This window comes from Seriola aureovittata, chromosome 7, assembly GCF_021018895.1.
Source record: "Seriola aureovittata isolate HTS-2021-v1 ecotype China chromosome 7, ASM2101889v1, whole genome shotgun sequence".
Taxonomy (NCBI): domain Eukaryota; kingdom Metazoa; phylum Chordata; class Actinopteri; order Carangiformes; family Carangidae; genus Seriola; species Seriola aureovittata.
Genome location: NC_079370.1, coordinates 2,812,791 through 2,839,830, shown reverse-complemented (window position 1 = coordinate 2,839,830; position 27,040 = coordinate 2,812,791). Strand labels below are relative to the sequence as shown.

General features: G+C 38.9%; 1 protein-coding gene across 2 annotated transcripts; it reads left to right on the top strand.

The window, feature by feature from the left end:
• Positions 1 to 2,671: 2,671 nt before the first annotated feature.
• On the top strand, positions 2,672 to 18,393 carry tbx20 (T-box transcription factor 20). Of its 2 annotated transcripts, none has more exons than XM_056381767.1 (8): positions 2,672 to 3,160; positions 4,229 to 4,466; positions 5,413 to 5,577; positions 6,844 to 6,952; positions 9,670 to 9,828; positions 11,559 to 11,635; positions 13,924 to 14,036; positions 14,561 to 18,393. In XM_056381767.1, the coding sequence occupies exons 1-8, from the start codon at positions 3,031 to 3,033 to the stop codon at positions 14,887 to 14,889; spliced, it is 1,320 nt and encodes a 439-aa protein (XP_056237742.1). In that variant the 5' UTR covers positions 2,672 to 3,030; the 3' UTR covers positions 14,890 to 18,393. The 2 variants fall into 2 exon arrangements, with proteins under 2 accessions (XP_056237742.1, XP_056237741.1); XM_056381766.1 differs by having other exon boundaries at positions 13,921 to 14,036.
• The last annotated feature ends 8,647 nt before the right edge of the window (positions 18,394 to 27,040 follow it).

The window sequence follows — 27,040 nt, the reverse complement described above, 5'->3', positions numbered from 1 at the left end:
CTAAAATGGGGCCTGTTGTAAAAGTGCTGTCTCTCTGATTGGCTGTTGTAAACCAAGCATTGCCTATCAGTCATATCCCGGAAGAAAAAACATTTTGTCATGATAAAGCCTCAGCCTTAGGTGACGTCTAGACCGGATTCAGTCCCTATCAAGTTAAAAGCAGGGGAAATGAAAAAAAAAGATTTCTTTTATCAGTCTTGAAAGGATTCTTCTTTGATATAAAACTGTATGAGTGACTAAGGACAGTAATATGATGATAACAGCAGAGAGTCTGAGCCTGGAAACCTGCAGTATATAGACTGTGTAAATGTAATAGACTGCAGACTGGTCTGTTGTCACCAGTGAAACTAACTGGGCTGCTGCTGTTAGAGCTGGTGCGACTGCTGCTGCTGCAGGCCTCATACAAATAATGTGCATTTCCTGTTGTCATGTGAAAGTGTGTGTGTGTGTGTGTGTGTGTGTGTGTGTGTGTGTGTGTGTGTGTGTGTGTGTGTGTGTGTGTGTGTGAAAGATTAGGGGCTCACTGGTGTGTGTCATAGAACGGATTAACCCAAGACTGCTGCTCCTGCACTCAATAAGGGTTCGTGGGTGTGTGTGTGTGTGTGTGTGTGTGTGTGTGTGTGTGTGTGTGTGTGTGTGTGTGTGTGTGTGTAGTGCTGCCAGGGCAGTTCTCACAGTTGCTGAGACATCTCACATCATGAATCCTGATGTAAATATCAGCCCGTCTGGTTGATCTACATCTGGTTTTTTTCTACAGTCATAAACTCTTTCTACTTCAGACATTAATATTAAAACTAATGTAAGTTGAATAACGGTTAAAACCTGCAACACTTACTGCCACTCATGCAACAAAGGCACCAAAACAACTGCCCTTAACTGTAACTCGTGTTTCTGCCCCCATATGTTTAACACCAACACAAACAACAGACTGAAATAAACACAACGTTACTGAAGGTGATTCATTGTGTGTGTTTTCAATCTGCATGTTGTTGTTTGTATTTTACTGAAAACTTTCTCTGGGAAGCGTCAGCGTCCATCACTAGCGCTGTCGGTGAACTCCTTTTACCTGATCTCCTTGCACTTCTTGACCTCCTTGCACTTACCTCAGTGTCTCCTGCTGCTTTAGCGTCGTCCCTCACTTGTGAGTCGCTTTGGATAAAAGCATCTGCCAAATGAGTGAATGTAAATGTAAATGTAAATGAATTCACTTTATTAATGATGTTTCAGTCCTGAGACCTTCAGCAGACAAAGTTAATATATACAAACAGCCAGTGATGGAAAAGATTCAAATGCATCGACTCATGAACTTAAAGTACATAAGTTTAATGAACTTATCTTAATACTTCTATTCCACAATATTTCAGACTTTCTACCCCACTACATTTATCTGACTCTATTGTTACTTTTCACATTAAAGTTTTACATGTACAAATATAATCATTTTATATAATATAATGTATTATTATAGATAAAACTAAACAGCATATATAGTTTATTTAGTTCCACTTTGACTATATTAAAAATATGCAAATATTTAATGCATCAGTGATAATATTTAGAGTGGTGCCATTTTGCATAGTGAACACATTTACTTACATTTTACTGCTAACACTTCTGCACTGTCACTTCAGTCACATTTTACTTGTAATGGAGTATTTTATACTGTGGTGCTGGTACTTTTACTGAAGTAAAAGATCTCAATGCTTGTTCCACCTCTGCAGACGTAAAGACTAAAGACACCCAGGAACAAGCCTACACACCTGTCACTCAGACTTTAAGGTGATGGATTTCTTTTTAATGAATGGTTATTAATGGTCCTCCTCCTGAGTATGTCTCAAAGTGCCCTTGCCCTTGAGCAAGACAATGTGTGTGTAAATGTAATATTCATCTACAATATAAAGCAACAACAAAACAGAGCTAAAGCATCAGAAATCTATTTTTAAACAGTGTCAAATAATAAAATATATATATATAAGCTTCACCTGAAGTCGGCCTGTTTATTTTAGGCGATGGTACCGACAGCAGGAGATTTGTGGTTCTCTGTGTGCGTGTGTGTGTGTGTGTGTGTGTGTGTGTGTGTGTGTGTGTTTGGGGAAGGATAATGAATCTATGTGGAACTTTACAAAATGAAAATGTGTGTGTGAGAGTGTGTGTAAAGCTGCCACCACCACCACCATCATCATCGTCTCACTGCTGACATTAATTATCTAATAACACAATCTTCTCCAGGAAAATCTCTCATGTTGACATTCTGGGTTTGTGGTTCCCAACATGTGGTCTGGGGCCCCTCCAGGGGTCCTTGAGAGGGCTCCGAGTATAAACTAAATATTACATCTTATTTCTCATTTTAATATTGTGCAATGGCAGCAAAGAATTACATTTTCTTAAACATATATTTATCATTTCCCAATGTCATCACCTCCTATAGGTTCAGTATGAAGTCATAAAACATTATACATGATTCCAACCCCTCTCTCTCTCTCTCTCTCTCTCTCTCTCTCTCTCTCTTTATTTTGGGTCTTTGGCATGAAAAAACAAAACACCCTGACAGCCTTAGGTTTAATTGGCTGCTAGGTATCAGAGGCGCTGTGGGACGGTGGGAGTGTGACGTGGAAGCAGAGCCAGTGATTGGAGGGCACGCAGGAATTATAAGGGGAGGGTGAACCGGACTGAAGCTTCCCAAAGAGCCGCCGGCCTCAGATCTGGCACTGCAGGACGCGCACAAGTCTCGGGAGTCAGTCCTCCTCCTCCTCCTCCTCCCTTCACCATGCGTCCAACAAGACTCTCAGCTCCGCAGTGACAAGCGTCTCCACCGCGGCGAGACTTTCACCGTCTGAGCGAGCAGATTGTTTGTGCGCAAAAAAGCGAAATCGAGGAGGAACTGTGCGTTTTTTGCGCTTTTTTTTTTTCTTCCCTCCGCTGGGAGCTAAAAAAAAAAAAAAGGCGGAGTTGAGGGTTTCTGGAGGATTTTTTTTTATTACTGTTATTATTTAAAGGGGAATATTTTGGTCCAAGCCTTTTACCACCGACATGGAGTACACATCATCCCCGAAACCGCAGCTCTCATCCCGGGCAAATGCTTTCTCCATAGCCGCCCTGATGTCCAGTGGGAAGCCCAATAAGGACAAGGAGACGGAGGAGAACACCATCAAGCCTCTCGGTAAGGATGGAGGAGGAAGTGAAAGAGAAAACTTAAATCAAGATAAATTAAGGTTGATTTGTGCGTGAGGTTACAGGTAAAGATTATACACCTGTTTAATGAGTTTTACGCAGCCAGTTTATGAAGGATTTGGGCGAAGTCACGTTCAACCTCCACGTTGAAGCAAGGACAGAACAAACTGGAATAAATATTTTTTTAAAAATACAATTAAATAAGGATGAACTGTCTGATGACAGTGAGGTAAAAATGATCAAGGAGGTATAATATTTACAAGTAGGCTAAATAGAAAAGACTTTTAACATCCTCATAATGTGACAAATATATTTAATTTACTCTCCAGTTACCATTTGCAATTGTTTAAAAAAGCTAATTTAGGCTGTTGATAAACGATTTTAACGATGAATATATTCATTTGGTTCAAAGACAAGAATATATGACACGCTGGCGTCTTTTTATTCTTCTGAATTTGACAGAAAATAAATGGTAACGTGATGTTTCCTCGGTTTCACTTTGTTAGTTTATTTATGTGTCATTTCCAAAACTTCACCTGACAGAAATCCACACAGAATGAGTTGCTAATCCAAATTTCATTCACCTGTTTTGCCTTTTTCCATTTTAAAAATAAAAATACATTTAAATAAATAAATTAAAAAAACATTGGCAGACACCTCAGACAAGATTTGCTTTTTATATTTATATAATTTAGATAAAATGGTAAAAGAGGTTTACGCTTGAGGATAAACAAGTTTTATGGATTCAAATACCAGTTATAAAATGAAGTTGATGCTATCCTTTTTCTAGGGATAAGTCTTGGTCTACATTTTAATAAAAATATAATCTGAAATATGAATTATATTTAGGCACAGCTACCTTTTCTTTTTTTTAGTACTGCTACTGTCAAGTCTACAAGATAAAGAAAAATAAAACGGAATAATATTTTTTCGATTTTATTAAAAGAAACAAAAACATGTTTCCTGTCTGACTTTGTTCTAATAACTGAAAATGAGAATGATTCTCACACGTGCTCTGGTTGTGTCTCTGTCTCCTCTCTGCATCCACGGGACACAGAGCAGTTCGTGGAGAAGACCTCCTGTAACCAGCAGTCTCTGGCTGACCTGTCCTCTCTGGACGGCCACGGGGACTTCAGCGGGAGCGCGCCTGCCGTGTGCACGGAGCCGCTCATCCCCACCAATCCCGGCATCCCCAGCGAGGAGATGGCGAAGATCTCGTGCAGCCTGGAGACTAAAGAGCTGTGGGACAAATTTCACGAGCTCGGCACCGAGATGATCATCACCAAGTCCGGAAGGTGAACGGTCGACTGTCCTTATTCTAATTTAATTATTTATATTTATTTATTTATCTATGGCTTTTCCTCAGATAGAGCATCAGAGCTGAAGAGTTCATATAAACGTGCTACACAATGATGTAATGTTTCACTGACCTCACAGACCTGTGAACAAAGAACAGGTTATAGGTTGTAAATACGGACACGGCAGCTGGAAGGATGTGCAATAACAATATGACAACAATGACAAAAAAAACAAACAAACAAAAACCATCCTGAAATAAAAGCATACAGATAAAAAATGTCATATTTGTAAGGGCTTCAGGCGTTTTCGTTCTGCACAGCGTGGCCCATGGCTGTAGATGCAGGACATTAAAGCCGAACCACTAGGACAATGAGGTCATGCAGTTTTAACAGCCCGGGGGGAGTTTGCAGTCTACAGTTAAACCAATATAAATTGCAGATATTTAAATGGATCATTACGATATTTTCAGATTTGACTTCCTGCTTCTAATCCAACAAAAACTAATGGAAAATCCAAAAATCCCCACCAGAGTTTAATTCCTAGTGTACAGAACGCTTTCAAACACCATTTAAAATTAGTATTGTTATTTGCAAATAATTAAACGAGAGAAAGTTTAAAAACAAACAAACAAAAAAGTTAAAGGAATTAAAACAGTTTTAGAGATTTTACTTTTGGCGTCTGGTCAGACTTTGCGTTGGACGTGGATACACACCTGCATGAGAGTGGACAGTCTTTCTGTTTTAACTGACAGGTGTAAGATAGTCAAGGATTTGTGCACAAGGGGTTTGCTCAATATTGTCAATATACTCTATTAATGATTGTTTCATAATCATTTTAATAACATATGGTATGTATACAAATGTTATTAGTAATTACGGTAGGCAACAACAACAATGATGATAATAATAATAATAATGATAATATCATCTGTCTTTTCTTCAGGAGGATGTTCCCCACCATCCGGGTCTCTTTCTCCGGGGTGGACCAGGACTCAAAGTACATCGTGTTGATGGACATTGTCCCGGTGGACAACAAGCGGTACCGGTACGCCTACCACCGCTCCTCCTGGCTGGTGGCCGGCAAGGCCGACCCTCCTCTGCCCGCCAGGTACAGCTGCTCCGCCTCCACCCTCCACCCTGCTCACACACCACCCGAGCTCAGGCCTATAATGACAGACATGTTTTTGTTCCTGGTAACATCCGTTCTTACACACCGACAAATAAAAATGCAGGGATTTTATTTTACAGTGAGATAACTAGAAAAAAAACAATCAAAAATAGATTTTGGAAACCTAAAAACAGAACATATAGACCTACAGGTTAAGCTGAAGGTGGATCCAGTCTGTTTCATTTTTCTCAAGTGGCAACACGTTGAAATAAATTCTCATCAGTCACCAATAACATTGGAATTCTTCATACAGTTGTGACTTATACTTGAAATAAAATATAAACTAGAATATATGTACGAGTCTGTGGTGTATGTAATGCAAGGACAAAACCAACGTAGCGTGGATTTTGTTTGTTAGACTCGCTGTTCAACGTCTAAATTAAACTTGTAAGTCAATATTAGCCTACAATTTTTTTTTTTTGATAATTTGAAATTTAAATGAAGTTTAATTTAAAGTATTATGTTAAAACTGATGCCATAATGGAAACCATCAAATATTTTTAATCTAATCTAACCGCATTTCTTTGTCCACTGGGAACATTCATACTGACTGGGTTGTTTTTAAAATCAGGTTTCCATGCATGCAGACCTTGAAGAAAAAATATTTAAAGATCGAAATCTGCTTAACAGACAAGCCAACAATTATTCGGGAACGTATGCCTGTTTTATTTCGATTTGTTCGATGTAAACGTGGACTAACGATATGGGCAATTAAATATATTAGTGCATCTTGTTAGTCAAATAATTATTTAATTTTCCTTTGTCTTTCTCGCCAGTCTTGAAACTAAATATAATATTATATATAGTTTAAAAGTCTAAAATCAAACAAAGACAGAAAAAAAACACTGAAATAATCATTGTTTACTCAACAATATTCAGATGTTATAGAACGCGGTTGCTAAGCGACATGTAATTTTCCTGTTAGCGCTGTTTACATATGCGCGTTGATTGGGTATGGGACGTTGGCTTCGAACGCCTGCCAGCCAATCAGAGTTGAGGATGTGACCTGCTGCCTTCAGGCTCGGAAGTAGACGGTGTTGTGTCCTACTCTGTTTCTTGAACCTCCACCTCATCCCTAACCCCAACCGGTCGTCTCTAATTATACTTAGCCTGACCTCAGCCCTATTGCTACTGTAGCTAACTAACTAACTAACCCCTCATCGCGAGCCCGGAAGTCTAATGTCTTCCGTTCTTCTTCTCTGGCAGGTTGTACGTCCACCCGGACTCACCGTTCACCGGAGAGCAGCTGATGAAACAAATGGTTTCCTTCGAGAAAGTCAAACTGACAAACAACGAACTGGACCAACACGGACACGTGAGCACTTATCTCTTTAATTCCTCTTTTGTCTCGAGAAAACAATGATTTAAAAAAAAGCAAGTCACGTATTAACCCACACCATAATGTATATTACAGGCTTACCTGTTCGAAACCCAATAAAAACGTTAAGCTAGCTACAAGTGACTCAAAGCTAATAGGCTAGATGTATCACGTTTACTACACTAGAAAGTCAATTAACTTGCTAACATTCCTAACATTTTTAAATAAGCCTGAATATATCTGTATCTAAGTTGACTACCTTAAAATTTAAATTTGTGCAGGAACAGTTCTGATCTGGATTTGTGAGATATTATTAAACAACAAGCTATAAGTATAAATGTTAACCAAATTGCATGTAAAAACATTTTTAAAAGGCAGAAGCGTGTGTAAAATCATATAGTTTCCATGAAACAGATTTGTCTCAATCTGATTTAAAGAGCAGTGTGGCATTATATAATTACTCGCCTGACTAGAGCAAATTGTTCTTTTAATCCTCCTTTTACTGAAGGCTTCATGACAAGCACTAACAGGTAACAGGGAAAGAATTTCAGAACATAAAAATATTTATCCTTTATCCATTAATAAGCCAACTGAAGCACACAGCCTGGGGAACCAGGTAATTATTATCTTGAAGGGTGTGTACGTGTTTGTGTTGCTCTTTTTTTCAGTCCAAATAAAGACTATTTTCTTGGCATTATTTACATGGAGGTTTTATTTTATCAGACAGGGTGTTGCTTGTTTTGTCAGAGACATATTCTTTATTTATTAGCTGTTATTCATACAGAGAAATTGTATTTTTCCTTGTTAAACAGAAATATAGATATGGATATGTTTTTATTGTATCAATTCAGGAAAAAAAAAGTAGGGAAAAAATTAAATTACATTTTTCACAAAATTAATGTTTGCATTTTTTTATTATATAAAATAAGGATTATATGCAGGAATAATATTTGACATTATTTGCTGATGAGATTTTTATTTATTTCCAGTTGTTGTGAGATATGAAAAGTATAATTTAACCTTGTAGCGCAACAACAACTAAGGGGATGATATTTACTTATCTCTATCACATAACTAACTGAACTCATTCATACTGGTCATTGTCCTGTTTTTACTGACAGACTTTGAAGTAATTAAATTAATGAATGAAATTCATATTCTTTTTTTTTAAAAAGCCACAAAGAAATGTAAAATAAAGCATTGCTGATAAAGGATTTAATTTAACTGATTCACTTGCATCCAAAATATGAATGTTAAAAATAACTCTATAGTATTTGACTTAATCATTCAGAAAAAAGTAGATGTGTGGATGAATTTGTTGATAAAGATAAAAAGGTGGCAACATTAGAACATAATTTTTTAAATAATATATTATTACTACTTTTTTTCTTTTTACTGAGATAATAACAGTATATTGAACAAATCTATGTTGCTGAATTTAGCTTAGCTTCTACTTCTTTCATCCTATGGCCCCGAGACTTGCTGTGCAATTAGTCGTCGGTATGACTGACACCAAAACACAAACGCTGCATATATTACATCTGTATTTTGCTGCATATCCGTCTCTCATTGTCATCTTAGAAGCTCTTTGTGTTTCTCTTAGTTTTTTAATTTCCTCTTTTTCTCCATCTCTTTTTCATCTCCATCCAGTCAGACCAGTAAGTCTCGAGAGATTTTTATTTCAAAATATACACAAAGCTCTAGAACGGAAAAGGCATCGTGCCATGAGCGTAAAAAGTCTCGTATTTACCATTTCAGAAATATCTCTATGTTATTGCTTTGGATCTATTTAGATATTTATTACAGATTTGTTTATTTATTCTTATTTTATTATTACACGTGATTTGTTTATTGACAATATTTTAATATATTTATCGAATAAAAAATGCCAGGAATGAAATTGAAAAGGAGCTGGACCAACCAGGTTTTTAAGATACCTGAGAAAGCAATCACAACACAACATCCATTTAGTAGCTGTTTTGGAGCTTTCGATCATATCATATAATCTTCATCAGCATGGATGTCTATATGTCTATATATATATATATATATATATATATATATATATATATATATATTAAAATTCTTTTGATGTTTTTGAGCTTTCCCATCTATCTTGGATTAAAAGATGTGATTAAAAGTTTATTCTTGACCGTGACATTCTTGATTTATAAAGAAGTTTTTAAACCTACCTGCAACAATATCCCCTTGTGACTTTTACTTTATTTCCACTTATTATTTTAGCACACTGAACAATAGTGCAAGAACTGTGCATTTTAAAAGGAGGCTTGTGATATTGTGTATTTCCCTGACCCCATGTGGCTCTGCCCAAAACCCATTGGTTCCTACTGAAAACATAAATCTTTAAAATGGGTCATAAAGATATAATTTCATTTTAAAAAAGAGTTTCTAATTTCAGCTGGTCACTGTAAATGTTAGCAATCATTAGTCAGAGTAAATAGTGCATTTTTTGGGGACTATTTTCGGCAATGGATTAACACGTGGCAGCAGGAAGGTATGTGTCCGACAATATGTTAAATTCACTGTTGGTTTTGGTCTTTTTCATGGAAATTGTTGGCAATGAGAAAAATATAGGAGGTTATCCTAAATCATTTCATCAGAACGGACCCTGATCGTAATGTATTTACCCTGGTTAAACTCAGCTGAATCTGTTCTTCTCCCCGTCTCACTGATGGTCATTTTGTCGTCTGCAGATCATCCTCAACTCCATGCACAAGTACCAGCCACGGGTCCACATCATCAAGAAGAAAGACCACACCGCCTCGCTGCTCAACCTCAAGTCCGAGGAGTTTCGCACCTTCGTCTTCGTCGAAACCGTCTTCACCGCCGTCACGGCCTATCAGAACCAGCTGGTGAGTGATTGACAGCTGACGTACGCCGGCGGTCCTCATTACTGTTGATAAACTGCTGAGCTCTGCTGTCATAATTCCTGTGAAACTTTTAAACAATAAAATAGCTAAAAGCTCCGTTTAGTAGCTTTTCTGGAGCTTTTGATTGTATCACACAGTCTTCATCAGCAGATGGAGTTTGTCCAGTTGACATGGATTTGCAGATGCTCAAATTTACCGTTTTCTTTCTTAGAACTTTAAGGACTTCCTGTTCATCCTCGTCTTGAGGAAGGTCATGTGATACAGGGCGAAAGCTCCTGCTACTAACATGAAATTACATTTAATACTAAACGGCACAAACAATAACTCAATAGAATAAAACCAGATCTTCTGTGAATAAACGACTGATCTCACCTTAAAAACTCGGAGACAGAGACAGACCTCTTTCTAAAAAAGCAAACTAAATATCAGTGGGTCAGTTTAGGTCAATAAAGCACCAACACAATAACTGGGTCAATTTAACTCAATATCCAAGGATTCAAAGGTTGATTTGACTCAGTGTTAGTGTCATTTTTTACATTAGTGTTGAGTTAATTATCCAAACTAAAACATGTCGTGGTTACAAACTGTTGTAATATATTCCAGCTTTTAAACGTCCATGTCTCGATTTGTTTCTGACTGTTAACATATATTATGTTTGTATCATTTACAGTTTTTGTACAACTAACAATACATCTGTGAGTGTTTGAACCTAGAATTTAAGCATATTGTGTTTAACAATGGATCAACATTACTATTATTATTATTATTATTATTATTATTATTATTATTATTACTACACAACACTGGGTCAAAGCAACACAATGCAGCAGTGCTATATTGACCCAGACTGGGTCAGTTTTTAATCTAGTGATTCTAAGTGTGAGGATTTACAAAAGGGAACATTATAATCCACATTACTGAGCCAGGTACCACTGAGCACCTGAGGAGCCTCTTATTTAGGCATTAATGGGTGAGTTTAATATCAGCAAAATTAATAAAATGACCAGAACTTAATACATTTAATTTCTTAAGGATATAGCAGTGGAGGGAGGAAGCCAGTAGGTTACAAGTTAAATTTGAAAAGACCATGGAGTTTATTGAGCTAAAACATGGTAAATGATCTTCAGTGAGTCTAAATGCACGTACTGTAAGTTTTCTGCCTTCATCACCATTTCATACCTGCTGAAAACTTCATTTCAAATCTGAGGTATTTATCCTCATCATGAAAATATCCATGACTAAATGAGTTCAGAGAAGATTCTTAGTTATTCTTTACGTAGAGTTTAACACCCAAACACTCTCGTCTATTAGGACTTTATCACCCACAGTAAGAAGGTGGGAGTCAGGTCTTCAGGGCCGGATCTGTCCTCCCTCCCTCCTCCTCAGCTTCCAGTGTGTTGTGCAGCACAAGAGGAGGCATCATTAACTAATGACAGTAATTAATAGGCCGTTAGTAGTAAAGATCATTGGCTTTAAAGCCTGAGCTCTATTGTGTTTGAAGTGTTGAGGTCACGTTTCAGAGCAGAGAGCCAAGCTGCAGGAAACGGCACGTTGAGACGGACTGACTCACTTCATGTGCCGAGAGAAAGAAGCAGAAATGAGAAAAAAACAAAAACAAACACAGGGAGAAACAGATGTAAAATAAAGAGAAATATTGAAGGATGAGTAAAAAACACTGACCCCTCTTGCTCCTGTGCTGTGTTTTCCCCCAGATAACCAAACTCAAGATCGACAGCAACCCGTTTGCTAAAGGTTTCCGGGACTCGTCGCGGCTGACAGACATGGAGAGGTACAGGGGATTCTGGGTCCTGCACTGTTTGTTTACCTCTGTCACGCCGCCGCCGATAAGATACACAGACAGGGGGGTGTGTGTGTGTGTGTGTGTGTGTGTGTGTGTGTGTGTGTGTGTGTGTGTGTGTGTGTGTGTGTGGGCCAGTGGTAGATATGCTTATGCTCATTAGTAAATACAGAAGCTTCAGTGTTTATTTCTCTCTGTTTGTGTCGCTGTGAAACAGATAAACCTCGTTCCATGTAACAGCTGATGTTTTTTTTGTTTCATTCTTTATATCTCTTCTTTATCTTGTTTTATTCTTAATATTTCCTTCTTGTCTTTTTCGCTTTCTTGCTCTAAATTTCTCCTTCGTCTTTCTTCATTCACATTTTTTCAGTTTCTTTCCATCTGTCCTTGTTTTTACCTTCATTCTTTCCATGTCATCTTTTCTTTTTTTCCTTTCTTTCATTCACCTCTTCTTTCTTTTTTGTCAATCCCCTTTTCTTTTTCTTCTTTCCTTCATCCTTTACTTCTTTGTCTTTTGGTCCTTGTCTTTCATATTTAGTCTCACCTTTTTACTTTGTTGTCTTTTTTCTTCTTCTTCCCTTTGTGCTTCATTTCATCTTTTCTTGTCCCTCCTTTCTCTTGTTTTTTTCCCTTTCATTTCTTTTTAATTGTATTTACTTCTTCCTTTGTAATTTTCCTTCATTTTCTCTTGTTTTCTTTTGTGGTGTCCATCTTTGTCTAAATATTTCCATCTTATCTTTCATTCATTTTTCTTGTCTTCTCATTCTCGTTTTTCATTTTATGCCTTTTCATTATTGTTTTTCACTGTTGTCTTTTCTCGTTATCTTTTCTGCTTTCTTCGTCTTTAAATTTTCTGAACCTTTTCCTCTTTCTTTCATTTTTTTCCTCCCTTGTTATTCCTACCTTCTGTCTTCTACTGTTTCCTTTGTTGTCTTTTCAGCTCTCTGGTTATATTTTCTGTTTTATTTTACTATGTTGTGCATGAAAGAGCCGAGTCAGTGCATGTTCATTAACACACATACACCCACACACATACACACACACACAAACACACACACACACACACCTACAGGAACATATCCCCTTCCAAAGCATTTTTATGGACGCTGCCAAAACACACACTTCTCTTTATTCCTGATTCCGGCACAACGGCCAAAATCAGCCGACAAAATCAAACCATCTGCCCATTTCCTTAAATCAAACATCCTGAACAGAGACCGCCGAAACACAGCCAGACACTCCAACCCAACCCCACTCCCCCCCCTCACCCCCCCTGCTTCTTCTTCTCTGTCTTTCTCTTTTTGAGGGCTGTGAATTAGACCTGATCAATTGATCTTCGGGGAGCTGCAGAAATCACATTAGTCTGGAGTCGGCCACTGCACTAAAACACACTGTAATTCAATTGGCTGCAGTGACTGATTGAAACCAGCATGCCCCGCCTCCCCCCCTTCGCCTCCCCCCTGCTCTGCTGTGCATTGTGGGAGTTTGCTGTGGCCTCTGCGCCGGAGGGGCCCGACGCTGATAAAAACACACACATTTGTACTCCTCTGCTGACAGATATTGCACTTTCCTAACCTAATTGGAGGGGTGGGGGCCGCAGAGGGAGGGCTGCTAATGTGGACGCATGGCTCTCATGATGCAGACCACTTGCCTGTCCACCCACTCACACACACACACATACACATACACACACACAAACACGCAGTGCCTCCCCCCCAACAATTTGTGTCACTGTGTTTGAGAAGTGCTGTCTGACAAGACTCAAATGAGCTAATGCACTTTGTGGGATAGTGAACACACACACACACACACACACACACACACACGCCAGTATCTACATGTACAGTCAACACAAACATTAGAAGAAGAATACACAGAGTGGACACACATTTTCAGACATGTGCACATAATTATTACATGAATGCACAGAAACATTGAGACATATTAAAGAACATAAAAAGATACTGGTGTTGCAGATTTTGTGACGCTGAGATGTTGACCATTTATTGACGGCTGAAGCTCTGCAGATTGACCTGTTCTCACAGCTATTGAAATATTGAATCCTACAGCTGATTGAGTGTAATGAGTTTAAAGTAATTTTTTGAATATTTAAAAAATGTTTTTAAAAAATTGAAATGAACAAAATGTGTTTATTATGAAAAATACACAAGCTTCACTTTTCAGAATAGAGTTCATGTATGTGTTGTTAGCTTCAGGTGCGTTCACAGTGGGAAAAAAAGAGATTTATTTTGGGGCTCTCTCTTCGGCTTTTGCTGCAGGGAAAGTGTTGAGAATCTGATCCACAAGCACTCGTACGCCCGGTCGCCGATCCGAACATACACCGGCGACGAGGACAACCTGGGCGAGGACGGACACGTCACACACGGCAGAGGTGAGCGGCTGTCTAACTCTCTTTCACACACACACACACACACACACACACACACACACACACACACACACACACACACACACACACATACACACAACAGATTCAGTCAGCACAGATACAGATACAGGAGATGAAATGGATGGTGGGTTTTATTCTGTATTTGTCTTATTGTCAACGAATCCCAGTGTGTTCATCTGTTACTTAATTATTTGTGACTCTTAAGCCCATTGATTCAAAATCAATCATGTCATTTTATTAAAAAAAAAAGCTGGACACTAGCTCTAAGCAATCTGTTCTCAATCAGGAGGGAATAGTCCTTTTGGTGGGGACTATTTTCATTGGCGGATTAATAGACATTTGGTTTTCTAGTGAGTTTTTGCAGCAGCAGAAATGTGGGACAGAATCGAAGTCTTTGTTCTGATTGAATTTGTTGACAATAAGAAAAATAAAGAACTTTTTAGCCTCATCCTTAAATCTATTTTTATGTCCCCATAAACATTTCCATCTACATGTGTCTCCTGCAGGTTCAGCGTTCACCGCCTCAGACAACCTCTCTCTGAGCTCCTGGGTCACCACCACCTCGGGCTTCTCGGGCTTCCAGCACCCGCAGTCCCTGACGGCCATGGGCACCGGCACCGCCTCCCTTCCCCACCCCATCCAGGGCTCCCTGCCGCCCTACAGCCGGCTGGGCATGCCGCTGACGCCCACCGCTCTGGCCGGAACCATGCAGGGCAGCGGGCCGTCCTTCCCCTCCTTCCACATGCCCCGCTACCACCACTACTTCCAGCAGGGGCCCTACGCCGCCATTCAGGGACTGCGCCACTCCTCCACGGTCATGACGCCCTTCGTATGACTCTGTCCTGGGGAGGCGACAGCCGAACCTCACGCTAACGTCCACCCCCAATCCAGTGCAACAAGTTATTTCTCCACGCCGGCTCATCACTCCTCATCCAGTTTGTATCTTTCCCCTCTGGTCTTTGTAAATAGTTCCCCTCACTGAGCGAGGTGGTGGTACCAACATGAAGAGGATGAGGTTCACTGAAAGCCAAGCCAGAAAAGAAGACGGACTGAAAGAACCCCAGGACCTGCGGGACCACCAGCAGGTTTCAACAAACTCTTTGGTGACATTGTACAAACTATAAAACCTAAAGCAAGACAAGACGGTAAAGGGAGCATGTTTGATCTTGGCCCTTGATGAACAGTGGATCCTCAACGTAAACTCATTTTAACAATATTTAATAAGACCCTGTCTCCCTCTAAAGATTCAACACTCACTGGCTACAGGGTCTCCACCGAAGCTTTAAAGATGGCAGGTTGCCCTGAACTGACTCACCTGACGCGACAGTATGTTGGACAGCGGCGACTCTGAGTCTGTGAACGTTTCAGCATATCAGAGAGGCAGAACGGTCGTCTCAGCTTTTCTGTGTTTTCTAGAAAGCCAGCCATATGTACAGTACAAAGCTACAACTCCACGCTCTGAGGAAAATAATGTCAAAAACATAAAGTTAAAATGCATTGTACAAAGATGAAGATGCTACATTTACTCATAGGAAAAATTCTCACTGTAGAGTGCAAAAAAAAAAAAGAAAAAAAAAATCATAGGACGCATGCAGACCGCAGTAGACAAACACACTGGGTAAACTTTATATGGAATAATATGGGATGAATAAGATCACCTGCAACAGGGGTGAAGGATTTCTTCTTACTTTAAAGTAAAGGCCCGGTCAAACCAGCAAAAATCTGCAGAAGCATCGTCTTTGGATTTCCTCACAGCGGCAGTGAAACTTCATCATTGTTCCACCTGAGGTTCAACTCTGGTGAACTCATGCAAATCCAATAGCAAACCGTCTAGACACTGCTGACAGAAGAGAGTCCAAAGTGGAAGAAATTACAGCTTAAACTGGAGCTTTTTGGCTGTGTTGTTTATTTTATCTCCTCTCTGGCTAATGACATTGCTAACTGACAATTAGCAAAGCTCGTTAGTCAGGAGTTTTTTTTTCCTCTTCAATAATTCTGTCTTGGATGAAACGTTTAACACTCCTGACAACAAAATACAAAGAAACTAGAGGAGCGTTTGTGACTTGACTGTTACTAGCATGTTAGCCGTTAGCTGATCAGCTAGCCCTGTGAGTAGTCCCATCTACCACCCCCTGTTTGACGAAGACTCGATAACTGTGTTGCTGTCTGGAGTGACCGGGCCTTAAGTAAGAGGAATCTAACCACATAATGTGTTGACTCCATTAACATCTGTTTTAAAAATATTCATACTTCAGTTCTTTATTTTAAGTGTGGCCATAAATGTAGCCCTAATCAATCTGTTTCCTGTGATGCTGAGGGAAACAAAGAGGCAGAAGTTGATCTCACTGATGATGCATTGTAATCTCTTCTATGACAGAACATACAGAAGCATTTGAAGGGAAGCAGCAGCGTGATTTCATGTGTTTCTATTGTAAACAGGAGGCAGCATCTACTGTATGTAGAAACATCTCGTTTGACTCCACCAGGTTTTTCTGCTGCCGACCGTCGACTGCAGCCTGTTAGCAGCTGGTGTTTAGCAGATGTTAGCGCGGGCTGATTCATGGCGGCGTCAGAGCTGCCGACAGGGCGTCCGCACCTGGAAATAATGGCTCCCTGCTGTTTCATTTAAAACACACAGGGAGGAAGAAGCTGGAAGCTGCAGGAGTCGACTCACTCGCTCTGAGATGGTGCAGCTGCATTAAAATGTAAAAGTAGTCAAAGTAATTTATTTGAAAGTTTTTATAAAGAAATTCAAATACAAGCAGCACAGGTGAGATGGTTCTACCTGGAGTGACTGCTGCTGTTTTGAGGTGCATTTTATTATGAAGATAGATTTTCAATTCAGAAGCTCCACAGCCAAAAAAGTCTGAGAAACCACAGCTAGACTGATGGACAATATTAGTTTTCCGTTCCATAGTTTGACCTTGATGAGACTATTTCAACTGTAAGATTCTTTTACAGCCGTAATAACAATTATAATTATTGATCAGATTGATTAATTCTTTGTTTTGTCTTCAAAAAATGTCAGAATACCCAAAATAACTTCCCACAGCTCAACGTGATTTATTCAGATTGCTTGATTTATCCAACCAACTGTCCACAGCACATAAAATATTCAGTTAATTATCATATATGACACAGAGAAGCAGCAAATCCTCATGTTGAGAAGCTGGAGTCGGTGAAGTTTTGTCATTTTTCTGCTTGAAAACCAACTGAAAGGATCAGAAGATGAATTAATCGATCAACCGATTTATCATTTCAGCTCAGTGAAATGTTGAAAGTTGAATGATTCTCATCAAATCAGTTTGTTTATGTTCTACATTTATGAAAAAAAAATCTTGGCTGATATTTTGTTGTCTCATTTTTAAACCCTAAAATACCAGTATCAGTCTCAGCCGGACTCTGTCATGACTCTAGTGCAGCGATCTGTTCTGTTCTGTCTTGTTTTATGATACAGAGGCTAATTTCTCAAATTACTGACACAGTTTGAAGCATGTTGGAAAGACTAATAATCATCATTTTTCACTGGGAAATCTGACTTTTAAGAAGACACACTGATTAATAAGAAAATTGTTGGTTTGGAGGGAGGTTTCTTGCAGCGAGTCCGTCTGTCATGTTTATGCACAAAACCTTGTTGAATCATGAAAGCACCAGCGTTAGCTTCATCCAGAGGTGTGTGTCATGGACGAAGATGTTTTTTAGTTCTGTGGAAGCAGAATTTCAAAGTAATGATAAATGAGCTGTTACACAAACACACTGTAAATGTCCTGGTTTGACTTGTGCCACATTTTTACATTTATCATACGAAGCCTGTTGCTGTTCTGACCCCTTGCATATCATTAATGTGCAAGCAGTTAATTTTATCTCATCTGTTTTTTGAGGAAAGACAAGTACTTGGATCCTTCACTCCCATTTATTTGCTTTGTAATCAAATCCAGGTTTTGTTCTGATGTACAGCCTGAACTGAATGTTGATTTCCATCTTTCTAAATGTACAACACTTCCTTCAAACGTTACGCACATTTCCGATTTACCACTGAAAATAATCTGGGTTTTTTTTTTTATTGTTTTGTTTCCTTTCGTATGCCATAATCTGACACCGGATGAGATTGTGTTTTGATGATTTTTAAGTGCAATATATTTATTTTGCTCTCTGGAAATAATGTGTAATGTACTATGCCGCATTTAAAAAAAAAAAAAAGTTATTTGTAAACCTTGAGAAATATATATCACCACCCAAATATTTTGAGTTATTTTTTTTCTCACTGACATCATGTACACGTTTCTCCCCCGCAGTGATTGTCAGAAATAAATTAAATCATGAAATGATTTAAAAACCACAGCTGATATACAGATATTTAATGAGCCTGTTTTTTTACTGTTTAAGCCAAAGCAGACAAGACGTTTATCTGAGCTAATACCTCTATAATTTATTTTTGCCCATGCTATAATTTAAGAACTATCTATCTTCTAGTTTATGGATATAATATTATTAAATATGAAACAGCTGGTGCAGAAATCAAGTCTTGTAAAAGTTCAGTGTGACAAAATACAGACAACAAAAACAAACTGTTGTTGTTTCCAGGACTTCATCAGGAGTTTAACTGCCTCAGTATCACAAACAGGACACACGACACCACCTGCTGGTCAGCTGTGTGTTTCACACTGCACTGAACTGTATTATCAGAATCAGAATAGTTTATTGATCCCAGGGGAAATTAGGTTACGTGACAGTTGCTCCCTCAAGAATGGAAATGTAACAGCAAAGAATAAGAAATAAGACCATAAAGATAATATTAATATAAATATAAATATAAACTTAAAATGTAAAATATGTCCTTATACTATGATATATGACAACTATATATATATATATATATTATATGTATATGAAAAATAGGTGATAGTTACAATATAAGATAAATATAAATGCAACAGTATATGGTGTAATTGCACAGTTGGAAATTATATATTATATCCATAGTTCAAACATATTTTACAGGTTAAACAGGTGAGACTTTATAATTATTTGATAAATTTCAAAGTTCAGAATTAACAGGTTTGCAATCTTCACATTTTAATAAAAAGAAATTGTGTTTTAGTCGTAATCCAGATCAGACAATGACCAAAATGTGTTGTCTTTTAATAGATACACAATCCAGCAGTACAGATACAAATACTTCTTTTATATTGAAATGAAAAACCTGTCAGAACCATTGAAGGTGTGAAAACTCACAGTGATGAAGATGATCTGTCACATCTATTTCTATTTCTTACAACCAGACACTTAAAATTCAAAATATCACATTGAACTTTACAAAAACATGAACAATCTCCATTAAATGAAATTTTTAATCTGCTGGACAACAGGCTTCGGTTATCTCATAAATAATTGAGTAAATTTATCCAAAAAAATATTATGAGTAGCTCAAATGTTTGGACAGGAAGTGGCTTCTACAATGTCACGTGATCGTGGTTATAAACTTAATTAACTCTCAAATAATAGCACTGCATGAACGATGGCATATAAGGAAACCACACACACACACACACACGTGTTTCACCATCTGACCCTGTTGACTTGTCATAGTAGGAAAAGCACAGCTGTTACTAATGACCGTAATGATGCCTCTGCTCTATTCAAGTGTCGCAGCTCAATGAAACTCAGCCTCGTTCATTTTCACTTTTACACCTGTGCTCTTCCTACTCTGACATGTGTGAGTGTCTGCTGGGAAAGAGGCCTGTTATATTCAGAGAGAGAGATAAAGGCAGGTTAAAAAGGATGTTTACAGGCATTTGGAGAAAAAAAGTACATGGATTGAAAGGAGGATAGTGTGTCATGTGAAAACCTCGTCCAAGTTTCTGATCATGCTCTGCCACAAGTGCAAGTCAAGGCTGGATCAGCATCCAGGCAAATGAGCCCCAGACTCTGCACAGCTGAAGTACAATTACAAGAACGACGGATCCTCCTTCCTCCATTTTGTGTCCTGTAAAGGTTTGTTTAGGTGGATTGCTGCAAACACAATCCCACTATACAGTACCAGCTTCTAATTCAATGGTTTTAGAGCTTCTTCTTTATTTGTATTGTTTCTTACAATGATGCTGAAATCATCAAAACTATAAAATAACACACATGGAGTTCTACTAAACAAAAAACAAGTGTAAACAAAGAATTTTAGATTCTTCAAAGGTGCCACCTTTTGCTTTGATGACAGCTTTGCACGCTTCACTGTCTCGACCCGCTTCATGAGATCGTCACCTGGGATGATTTAATGTAACAGTAACAGTCGAGTTACTTAGTTGAGAAGCTCCTGACATTACGGATGAGTACAGTTGTCCAATAGGATTATTTACTGTGGAGCAACGCTGCCACGACACAACTCGTGGTCTGAAACGCAGAACAGGAAGCTCCACTAATTAAATTTTGACAAGGCACACCTGTTAATTGAAAAGCATTCCAGGTGGTTACCTCATGAAAACTCGTTAAGATGATGCCAATATTGTGCAAAGCTGTCGTCAAGGTAACTGGTGGCTTCTTTAAAGAATCTAAAATATGAAACATACGGCGACAGTCACAATGTTTTCAGGTTGTTCTCGTGAACGTGATATCTCAAGTAACGCCTTGCGGGAATTGCTTCAAATTATTGCACATTCATGAGGAGGATGAACTGATTCGAATTTGGTGATCAAAAGGTCAAAGGTCAAGGTAATTGTGACCTCGCAAAATACATTTTTGGCCATAACTCATGAATTCAGGGGAGCTAGCTTGCTTGACAAGCGTTGGAGGGGGGTGAGCTCCTGTGTTGTACATGGCTCTGAAAAGCCCTATCATGTATGAGTATTGACGTTAAAAAGGTTTTATCATTTAAACTAGAAGATAAGAGTGGATGAGTGTCACGCATTCAGTTATTGTTTTGTCATTATTTGATTCCCCACTCATCCACTCCATCGAACCATCCATAAAAACTACAGTTCCCTGCTGTTCTTAGGAATGAAACTTTATATTTGTGAACTGTTTGAAAGACTGGACCAGTACCAGGGGAAGTCACATCCAACAACCAAGAAGAGAACAACCATGTTTGCAATCTTTTTATTTTATGTTGCTGTTTTGAGATTGAAATCAAATTTATTTTCCTGCAAAAACTATTTATCTCATTATTTTGAGAAAATTATACTGTTTTCCCAACATTTAATTAACTCTTGATGTCAAGATAATAATAAAATTATTGCATCCATGGCTGTTCTTCTGTAGTTGGTTTTGATCCGCTTTTCTTTTTTTTTTGCGATTTGTTGACAACAAGAAAAATCTAGAACAACATCAACCTAATTCTTTAAATAAAGATGTTTGGAAAGTTAAATGACAGATCAAACCAGACAGATTGTAAAACTTATCCACTCAGGAACCCTTAAGAGTTGTTAAATTATTAAAACTCTTTCAAGGATGCTGCTCTCCTTTAAAATCTATCGTATATCATAATATTCTGTAAAGCTAATAGACCTGTAATTGATGTGCATAAAAAGTGTCTTCAAATAGGAGCAGGATAATGTCTTACATTTACATTTTAGGCATTTAGCCTATGCATTTATGAGCGTAACAGAATATGAGCATAAACATTATTGGCCAGCAGCAGCACTGGATATTTGAAAAATATAATTTAGAAAAACAAACCTGATGTCAGAATCAGCTCAAAATACTTTTCACATGAGCCTGTTAGTGTTGTCACCCTCTCAATTCAAGGACTGAAAAACACTCTCATATCTGCACTATTGACTCCACTACATAAAGTATACACACTCATACATATAAACACACACACACAGTCGTCTATCACCAGAACCATCGCCCGCCACCGCAAGACGAACTGACGGATCGATGGCTGGACGTTAGTCACCGTTTCACCAGGAAGAAGGCCCCACTTCTGCACTGATAAGAATCGGTTACATCCTTCGAAAATAAATAAATAAACAAATAAATAACATCCATTGTGGCTCTGATTGGATTAAAGGGAGAGGGGAAGGGCAAGACAAGCCACCATGAGGTATGGCCTAACAAATTGGAGCTAACAGTCGGGCCAGAGAGTCCATTTTGGGGCATAATTTACACGGTGAGGAGCATGAGCTGAATCTAATGTCATTTCCATCAATTTTGCATTTTGGCCCTTTTTTCCTTCCCTCGGGCTTTTAGCGGTCATTTGAATCGTCTGGCGGAGGACAGCCAGCGAGCATTACAATGTCGGAGACGACATTTAGCACAGCAGCAGAGTGAGAGGTGGTTCTTTATGGCGTGGTGACTGGCTGCAGTACGGCAGCGTGCATCCATTGATGCACCATCTTGCAAATGGCTAAGAATATGCTAATAGTAAGAGCACAGAATCGCCCCAGACAAGCCACTTAATGGATGTTTTATCTGCAGGTCAAGAGTCTCATCAGCTGCAATCTCCTCTGACAAGACGTGCCAAGTCAAATTTAGCGATAAAGCGCTTTTAACAAACAGGCCACAAAGTGCTTCAGGGAGGACAAAGGACACAAACACACAGAGGAGTTTGTGGTGAAATGTGAAACCTGTTGGCAAACAATGGAAAATCGTTTTAGAGGAAATACACCTTGAAAGCAAAGTTGCCCGAAGACAGACAGAGATGACAGGACTTCCTGACAGAGCTCAGACTAATTTCACTTTCCTGCCCGCAGACGTTTGGATTTCTGCTCAAGTACAAATGATTTTGCCAAAAGTTTCTAAAACAGAACGCAGGCCGACACAAAGGTTGCAGTAACAGTTTCCAGATCTCTTCTGATATTAATGGGACATTATCTGATGTTGTTTTACTTTGTCCTTTAACACTCAACTTATATTACTTGATTTTGACCTCGGGCAGTGCAACAAGGTGTAAACATAACACTGATGATAATCACCTTATATTTGTTACGGCTAACAGTTGTCTATTTACACATCCAGCACATTAAGCAAAATTAGTTTTCATTCGGAGTCATGTTTTTATCCACAGAGAAAATAAATCCATCACTCCCTCCGTTTTGGTCTCCACCAGCTCATGAGGGAAATATCGGATATACAACTTAGAAGATCGCATTATTTGTAACGGAACACCAAATTCTTAGGTGAGCAAAAGTATTGGTACAGATAGGCTTAAAATAGATTAAAGTGTATAAGACTTAATATTTAGTTGCAAATCCTTTGAAGTCTTCTGCGAACAGTAGATTCTGATTCCTTCACTCCTGCCCTCTGGAGGTTGTTGCTGATGTCACTAACAGTTGTTTTAGGGTCTTTCTTTACAGCTCTCACAATGTTTCTGTTGTCAACTGCTTCTGTTTTCCTCGGTCTACCCATTCGATGTCTGTTACTTAGTACACCAGTGGTTTCTTTCTTCTTCAGGACATTACAAATGGTTGCACTGGCTATGGCCAATGTTTGTTCAATGGCTCTGATCGATTTTCCATCTTCTCTGAGCTTCACCCATAGACAGCTCGCTGGTTTTCATGTTTGTTACAGCTCTAACTATAAATGCAGTCTGCACAGGCAAAAACCAAATCTGAAACTGAGCGTAGACATTCAATAATCAGTGTAATAGGACACACCTGGGCAACAAAACACACCTGTCAGTCACATGTTCCAATACCTTTGCTCACATGAAAGATTGGTGTGTTCAAACAAAAGGTGTTATCTTCTAAGTTGTGTATCAGATCCAGATGTAAATACCTGGAAATAAAAGATGAAATGTTGATCTCTTGTCTCATATTCATCTTTTGGTGTCAAACCCAAATGTTTTCAGTCTACGGCAGAAATAAAGGAATCGGCCTCACTGCTCCAATACTTTTGGAGGGGAGTGTAGCTGCTAACTGAAAAAACTTCCTGCTGCATCTAAAAATGAGATTGATGAGAGTGAAAACAGTAAAGTGATGGGCTGTAAAACCAAAAAAATGAGCTGAAAGATGCTAAAATGCTCTGTGGAGCTGAAGGAAACTGCAGAGTTACTGATCATTTTCTGTGGGTTTGTCATTGTAGGCAATAAGTTTTACATTTGATCCCTTGTTAATATAAAAATACAGATTACAGTAGGTTTAACAACTTGTTATGAAGTATTATTGCATGGTGGTATTGCTAGCTTAGCTTGAGTGAAAGATCATGTCCTCCACCACTGCCTAAAATGAGCTCAAAGGGAGCTATGATTAAATATTTATTAATGAACTCATACACAGAAGGGACTCTCCTTAATGGCTGCAAACTTTTTGCAGTAAAACTTTTGAACAAATGTCAGATCTGAACTCTAAGCTAATGCAAACAATAGTATGTTGTTCTGAAATGGATGCAGCCATGTTTGTGAATCAATTGAATCACAAGAAAATCATGTTAATCATATCTTGTATGTACAGTACCTTTGACAGTAGTGAGTTGGAGGATTACACTGGGCAAACGATTTGAGTTTCCTTTCAGTGTCAGACGCAGCCAGAGAAATCCACTTACCATGTTATATAATATTACCTCTGACACATGCCTGAGTCTGTACTAGAGCCTGACCTGTAGCTATTGGGTTTCTGATACTGATGCAAATATTAATACAGGACACTTTAACTCTCAAACAACAAACACAAAGACCTCACATCCATCCGGGATGAGGAAGTTAAAATAAACTTGTATCAATAACAAAATCTAAGGTTTAGATGAGACCAATAAGAGTCAAATATATAAAAACATATGCTACAAAAATGTAATAAAGTAGTATCAGTGTGGCAAGACTGCATTATTAATATTAAATTAGGATTGCAACTAATGATTATTTTTTATTATTAAATCATCTGTTGATTTTTTTTTCTGACTCAATCAATTGCTTGTTTAATTTGTAAAATGTCAGAAAATAATGCAATGTTCCTGCTGTAGTTTCCCTAATGTAGTGTATTCCAGTAGATTGTTTTATCTGACCATCAGTCCAAAAACCCAAATATATCGAGTTCATTCTCACGTATGATGAAGAAAAACAATACATTTTGAAGTGAGGATCAGTGAACATTTGGTGTTTTTGCTTAAAAATGGATGCAATGATGCATTAATATCATTATTGTTGTGAAGCGCAGGTGTGGAGGAGGAGCCGCCTCAGGAGGAGGAGCCTGGATTCATCAGAGGTTATATAGAGGATGGAGTTCAGGTGTGCCTACCTGCAGCAGAACCTTGGCAACAGTTGATTGTCTGGGTGCAGATGTGAGCTCCTGTGTTCCTTAGACCTGACAGTCTCTGCCTGAGCTGTTGGACTGTTAGCAGTTGTTGTACATCATGACTCTTGATAAGCTTAGAGATGTTCCTAGTGTAATTAACACATGATTTCTATTTTCTGTTCAGATTAAAGAAAACATTTTTGTTTATCCACAGTGTTCAAACATATCGCATGGAAACCAACATGCCTGACTTGTTTGGAGAGAGATTAAAGACTGTCTAAATAATGTCTTTAATCTCTCCAACAAACAGCCAGATTGGCCTTTTTTTTCAACCCTCTGATAACACCCATAGGTGTACCTTGGTTGTCATGGTTACAATAATAAACATACGGACTGTACCGAGGGCAGCGCACGTAACTCCGTTGCCATGGTTACTATAATAATAGTCATGGCTTGGTTAGGTTTTGGCAATAAAAGTAACTAACTACTTGTTAACTTGTCAACTTGGTAACTACTTGTTAGCTAGCTAACTACTTGTTAACTTGGTAACTACCTGTTAGCTAGCTAACTACTTGTCAACTTGGTAACTACTTGTTAGCTAGCTAACTACTTGTTAACTTGGTAACTACTTGTTAGCTAGCTAACTACCTGTTAGCTAAGTTTGGGGAAAGATCGTGATTCGGGTTGAAAAAAGACGATCTTCGTTTCTTTGATCTTCTTTCTCGAACGGAGATGAAACAACATAATCTGCTACTTTCACACGGGATTTGACTTTGTCGCTCTTTAAACTACGTCACCGCACTTTTCCCTTTGCTGCTGTTACAATTACTACGGTCACTCGATGTCGCCTAGCAACTAAACGTTATTATGTGTCATAGTCACCTGCTTCACAAACGACCCACGGGCTCGTTTTTTAAGGGAGGACAGTCTCATTTGATGAATTGATTGTTTGTTTCAGTTTTACACCAGTTTAACAAGCCACTGAACTAATCTAGTCTCTACGTGCAACTTTTACTGCACGTGCTCAGTCAGGGTCCTTTTTACTGAAAGCAGGTGCTACGGTGCATCAGCATCCCGTCCTCACAGGTGTCACACACTCTATCTGCCCTCCCCTGTCTTTTCTCTGCTCATAATAAACTCAGTCTATCTCCTGTGCATCCTCGGTGGCAGGTGTCCAGCCCAACTGCTGCCTCTCCAAAGACAACGAGACCTGATAGCAGGGAAACAGGACGGAGCTGGCTGCATAACAAGGACTTATTATGATGATGAAATGTCCTACAAGGCCCCAAACACCCTCTTAAAGAAATCTCTCCCTCCGATAACGGGAGTCTAACCCTCGCCCCAGAGGCAGGGAGAGAGAGGGGGGGTCCTAACCTGATTGGATCGGCGGCTCAGAGGGGGTGCACGTAACGAAATCAAATGGCCGTCAAGCCGCTGTCATGCATAATTAATTGGGCCTTCTACGACCAACTACACAAAAATCCATGGTCATTTGATTAGGGGGTTTTGGAGGACTCTCTGAAGTGCATCGCTGTCTGAGCTGCTTCCCCACTCACCTCTGTATCTGTGAGGATAGTGTCAGAGCAGCGTTATCCTGGCCCTGTAAAAACAACGTGTAACTGTAACATCCAACAGGGACAAAAATCCAGCCTTTTCATTAAGATCTCCTCAAAGCTCAAGGACAATTTGCCTCCTGAAATATGTACGGTTTGCTGAGAGCCACTACAATCTTTAGAAACCTACAGTTCTCAGCAGGTGAAGTTAATGAAACACATTCTCCCCTGCCCGGTCTACCACTGAGCTGCCCTTGAGAAAGACACTTAC